The 5,000-nt window shown below is 40.8% G+C and overlaps 3 protein-coding genes across 3 annotated transcripts in view; 1 reads left to right on the forward strand and 2 right to left on the reverse strand.

Annotated features, from left to right (window-relative positions):
- LOC137988009 (uncharacterized) overlaps nucleotides 1–1,606 on the forward strand; it is a 3,144-nt gene extending 1,538 nt beyond the window's left edge. The window contains exon 2 of the mRNA XM_068834077.1: nucleotides 1–1,606. This exon is cut by the window's left edge and continues 123 nt beyond it. Within this exon, the coding sequence (XP_068690178.1) occupies nucleotides 1–1,385 (1,385 nt within the window). The 3' untranslated portion in view covers nucleotides 1,386–1,606.
- The window catches only part of LOC137988010 (integrase/recombinase xerD homolog), a 13,221-nt gene that overhangs the window by 3,977 nt on the left and 4,244 nt on the right, over nucleotides 1–5,000 (reverse strand). The gene's annotated exons all lie outside the window — the stretch shown is intronic.
- Nucleotides 2,385–5,000, reverse strand: part of LOC137988011 (uncharacterized) — a 4,559-nt gene continuing 1,943 nt past the window's right edge. Inside the window, exons 1-2 of the mRNA XM_068834079.1 lie at nucleotides 4,065–5,000; nucleotides 2,385–3,702 (exon numbers count right to left, since the gene is read on the reverse strand). The exon at nucleotides 4,065–5,000 is cut by the window's right edge and continues 1,943 nt beyond it. Coding sequence (XP_068690180.1) covers nucleotides 2,385–3,695 — 1,311 coding nt within the window. The 5' untranslated portion in view covers nucleotides 3,696–3,702; nucleotides 4,065–5,000. The remainder of the gene's footprint in view (nucleotides 3,703–4,064) is intronic.

A 5,000-nucleotide genomic window follows, 5' to 3' on the forward strand; every position in this document is an offset into this window, starting at 1 on the left:
TTACACAAGCAAAGGACAAACATCAAATCTGGATAAATAACATTGCTCCAGGATTAAGCGGAAAAGTATCTGGAGGGAAGGGATCATATGTTTGTGCCAATCATTTTGTAGATGGTGAACCCACAGATGAGAATCCTCACCCTACACTCTTCTTGTCTCTGTTGCAAACTGCGTTTGGCAAATCTCCAAAGAAAAGAAAAACTCTAGAGAGAGCTGAAACACCCAATGCAAATAATCACAGTTATGACAGTGATACACATGAGTTTACTGTAGAAGTAGCTTTGGATACTGTAGCAAATGATGATTTTAACATGGATGTAGTTCTAGATACTGAACCTGAGTCATCGCAAACAGAGGATTCAGACTGGGATCCAGAAATTGTGAGGCCAGATCTCCTTTTAAAACAAGTATCCAAAGCGGCAATGGTAACAGTGTATACAGGGTTACCTGATGCAGAGACATTCAGTTATCTGTTTGATTATTTAAAGCCAAAAGCTCAAAACATGAACTATTGGAAAGGCCAATCACAAGTTCTAAAAGAAAAACCCAATGAAAGGACTACACAGCGTCTTACTGAAGTATTTGAAAGGTATGAAGAAGCTGGCATGGAACCACCCTCAGTCAAGAGAGGGCCATCCAGAAAACTAAGTCTTGAGCAAGAGTTTCTCATGACTCTTATGAAGTTAAGGCTTGGATTACTCGAAGATGACCTAGCATTCAGGTTCAAAGTTTCTCAGTCACTTGTATCAGCAATTCTGTCAACATGGTTGAGATTCTTAGCAAAAGAACTTAGTTGGATGATTATTTGGCCAAGTAAAGGTCAGGTAAAGCTACACTTGCCTGACCCTTTTAAAAGACTTTATCCAAATGTACGTTGCATTATTGATTGTTCTGAGGTGTTTACTGAGACCCCAAGTGCTTTAGATATTCAGGCAGCACTATGGTCAGATTACAAGCACCACTGTACAGTTAAATTTTTGGTAGCCATTACACCGAATGGGGCTCCTTGTTATGTATCACAGTGTTATGGTGGCAGGGCTACTGACAAATACATTGTACGAGACTGTGATTTTTTAAATTGTGTGGAGCCTTATGACCAAATCATGGCTGACAGAGGATTTAAAATTAAGGAGGAGTTGCTGCTGCGAAATGCCTCATTGTGTATTCCACCAAGCACAAAAGCAGGGATGCAAATGGTTGCAGGGGATGTCACAGAAACATCACGAATTGCTAACGTGAGAATTTATGTTGAACAGGCAATTGGACGACTAAAGCAATTCCACATTTTAAAGAACATCCTTCCAATTAACTACCTGCCCTTGTGTGATGACATTGTGCTAGTTGTGTGTGCATTAACTTGCTTCCAGGATCCACTGTGTGTTTGAACAACAGTAGTTACAGTAGAGTTTCCCCTGTGGTTAATGTCTACAAGCTTAAGTTTGACCTACAACGTACATTAACATTGCATAAAAGAAAGCTAAATTACAGTACGCAAAGTTCAATCAGTACAAACAACATAATGTCTGTGGCGTTATCCAGTTTAAAAAAGAATCATGCCCTTGACCCTAACTTTAAGTAAATAAAGTATGCAATTATCCTCAAGGATCCATTTAACTAAGAAAAATACTGCTGAATCCTTTGGCTTGGTGGGGGGGGGGGGGGGGGGGAAAGAGAGAAATGAATTATGAAGTTGAAGTTCTGCAAAATAAAAGATAAATAAATAAATCTGGGTTCATTCGTGTATAAAACAACCACAAGAGGATTTTCACAGTCTGTGATTAACTTAATCAGTAGCAATGACATTAAAGTTCTCGGTCATGAGACAGGCAAGCCTGGCAGAGCCACTCTTGCTCTTCCTCAATGCTGCTGACTTGCACACAATGAAAGTGGAACCATAGAGCACAATTATCACAGCAAACACTGTTGTCAGGTGAGTCATCAGGAAGTTCTTCACCCTCCAAAACTGGCTTCCCACATACAGCACAGAAGTAGATGACATGTAATCCAAGCATAACTTTGGCCATATATGACTTAAAAAACAACTCAAGTTTCAACAAGACATTTGGCCAAAATCCAGGGTCAAATTCAATGAGTTCTATATGCAGCTCCCTCAGAGTCCAAACAAGAAAGTAGCACTTAGGAATTCCACACACACCCATCAGACCGGTCACTTGATAATAATACTTGTGCTCTTTTTTGAGTTGGATGGTGTTGTTTCTAAGTGCTAGAAAATCAGTTTTCTCCCAGCTCTCACAAACAGACAAGTCACGAATACAATATGGGCACTTAATTTCCACTATAGTTTCCCCACAACAAGAACATGACATCAACCCATCAGGACTTGCGCCAATGTAGGGTTTCCCTTTCATAACACGTAAGCCACTTTATGTCAGCTTGCAATTCCTGTGCTTGGATAAAGCAATTGCATGGAAGTCACTGAGTGCTTTGTCCTCATTTTCTTTTCCCCACCTGATAGCTGGGACATGATCCAGATCTTCACTGCCATAAACCAATTTTGCAAGTAATGGGGTGGTTTTAGGCTTGACATTCCCTCTTGATTTTGCCAAAGAATCTATTTTAGTGCACACCTCTTTAAAATTTGAGGCCGTTATTCGCCCCTTTCTATGTTCCTTCCATGCTGTTGAGGTAGATTGTCCCCTTGTCTCCTTCTCAATAGAAGTTACTTCTTCATCACTTAATGGCAAGGTAGCAAGAAAGCCATTTATCTTTTCTTGTTCCTCTCCATTAAAACTACTGGAGAAATTCTCAGCACATTCAGTCATATATAGCTTGTGCCTTGGCTGCCCGTGCAACCTAGATTCCATACTTTTCAGGATTTGTGCTGTTGGCCTTGTTTGTGCAAGTCCATTCAGGAAATGAGTCTTTTTACTTTCACTTATCTCCCGCTGACCTTCTTTCCTGGGGTCAAATGCTCTCCATGCATCTTTAATAATACCCCTGGCTTCATCACTTCCATTTCTTGATGCTTTATCCTTCCTAATGTCCATTTCAATGACTTTTCCTGGCTGCACATCTTTGCGGGTGGAATGATTCCATCCACAAGGAACAGAGGTACAGGCTGGATCGGTGTAACCACTTTGAACAGCAAAATTTACCTTATATAGTAATGCAATTATGTGATTGCAAGTCGCACTTGTGCCTGCTATGCAAGTACACCAGCCACACACAATTGTTCCATTGTTCCTCACAGCTACCCATGCCTGGTGTGGGTCTTGACGCACACGTTGGGAGGGAGTGATGCTACTCTTCAAAATGCACTTGTCATCCTTGTTTTGTGAGAAGTATATTGGACCAACAAAGTTGCTTCTCCAGTAAGAAAATGCTTTTTGGTCTTTATACTTTCCAACATATGTCGAGTCAAATTCTTTGTGAGTAAGTATAAATGAAAATATCTTGCCTAAATCAACTGCTGGCCACTTCGTCATATCATCTAGCCATGCAGTAGCAGAGTTAGGATCACTGAGGTTGTACTTTGCTAGACGGTTCCTGTACTCTGCTTTTAGACTGATACTGTGTTGCTCATGGGTGAGCTTGATAGGTATATTCTGCTCACATGCTGCAAATGCCCTTGCTACTAACTCCACCTTCCTCCCAGTTGTTTGAAGACCTCTTACATTCAAGTAATCCTTTAAGGATCCAACAGATAACTCTAAGAAATCATCATATGCCTCCATCCTTATCCTAAACACAAAATAAGAATTTACAACGCGCTGGCTTACAACAAAATTTTATAGTCATGCCAATAAAGATAAATCAGATTAATAACAAGTACTAGTTTGAAAAGAAACGATCAACTATCGAAGTTTCAGCGAATCACAACATAAAAGAGATAGTTTGCATTACTTTATTATTATTTAGCATAAGTTTTGAGCTTTCAAATAATTAAAGGCTGCGCGATAAGCGGTGGAAGTGATTTCGTGTTCGCCATGTGCTCGTAGTTTGTGTCACACAACTTCATAAGGCCCAAAACATTTGCTGGGAATCGGGAGAAATATTAACGCTAGTTGGCTCATTTTTTATACAGAACTAGAAAATTTAATTACCTTCAATGTCTGGGAAGCTCGGGTTTTAAGGTTTGGTCGAAGAGCTATAAATAACAGAAATGTAGCTGGCGTCTACTTCGTTCACGAATATTTTACAAAGAAATGTATGGGAATTGGTAACCGCGCCTCAAGAGTCTTTGCCTACCCGTCAAAATGGCGTCGAAAACCGTGATAAGGCCTATCCGGAATTCTTGGTTTTCACCCACGTGACCTTAGTCCTTGACAACCGTCGTTAACCGCCATTGTGGAGCCCCTCGAATCGTAAACAGAGACGCGTAGAGAGAGATGTGAGTGAATTGTAGTGCGATGGTTCTCTGTATAATACCTGGCTGTGAAGTAAAATCTGGAAACAAGGAAGGTATTAGTCTATTCCGTATACCTATCGTTGTTGATAAGAACGGTGGAAGTTAAAAACAGCTAACAGAAGATCGCCGAAACGGGTGGATTTCACAGATAAGCCGAGACGACACGAAATCGAAAGACTTTGTTTCTGGGAAGCCTGCCTTACTGTGGGACAGATACAACGAACAAAGGACAATTTAAAAGCTTTCGCAGCGATTGACTCACGGTTTAATGTTAGATTTTAACTTTAAGTGTGGGGTTGGACTTATTTTGCTGAAATTGTCTTTACGGGTTTAGCAATTAAAGCTTTTGCGGTGATTGCCAGTAACGGCTTTTGCTGTGAACAGTTGTGTTTTATCCTGTAAAGCTTTCGCAGCGATTTAGCACGCGTTGGTTCAGGGTTTTAGGGTAAAAGGCGAGCGAGTCAGAATTTGTCGAAAGTTGGCTTATTTTCGATAAAGCGTTTCTCGGCCGGGTTTCCACCGATGTCTTCCCAATTCACACCACCGAAGCGCTTGAACCCCTCGAACAAGTGTGCTCAATTTCGACCGATTAAACCACAACGTCGCGGAGAAATTCATCTTCGAAAATTCA

The sequence above is a fragment of the Montipora foliosa genome, unplaced genomic scaffold (genome assembly GCF_036669935.1).
Source record: "Montipora foliosa isolate CH-2021 unplaced genomic scaffold, ASM3666993v2 scaffold_401, whole genome shotgun sequence".
Classification (NCBI taxonomy): domain Eukaryota; kingdom Metazoa; phylum Cnidaria; class Anthozoa; order Scleractinia; family Acroporidae; genus Montipora; species Montipora foliosa.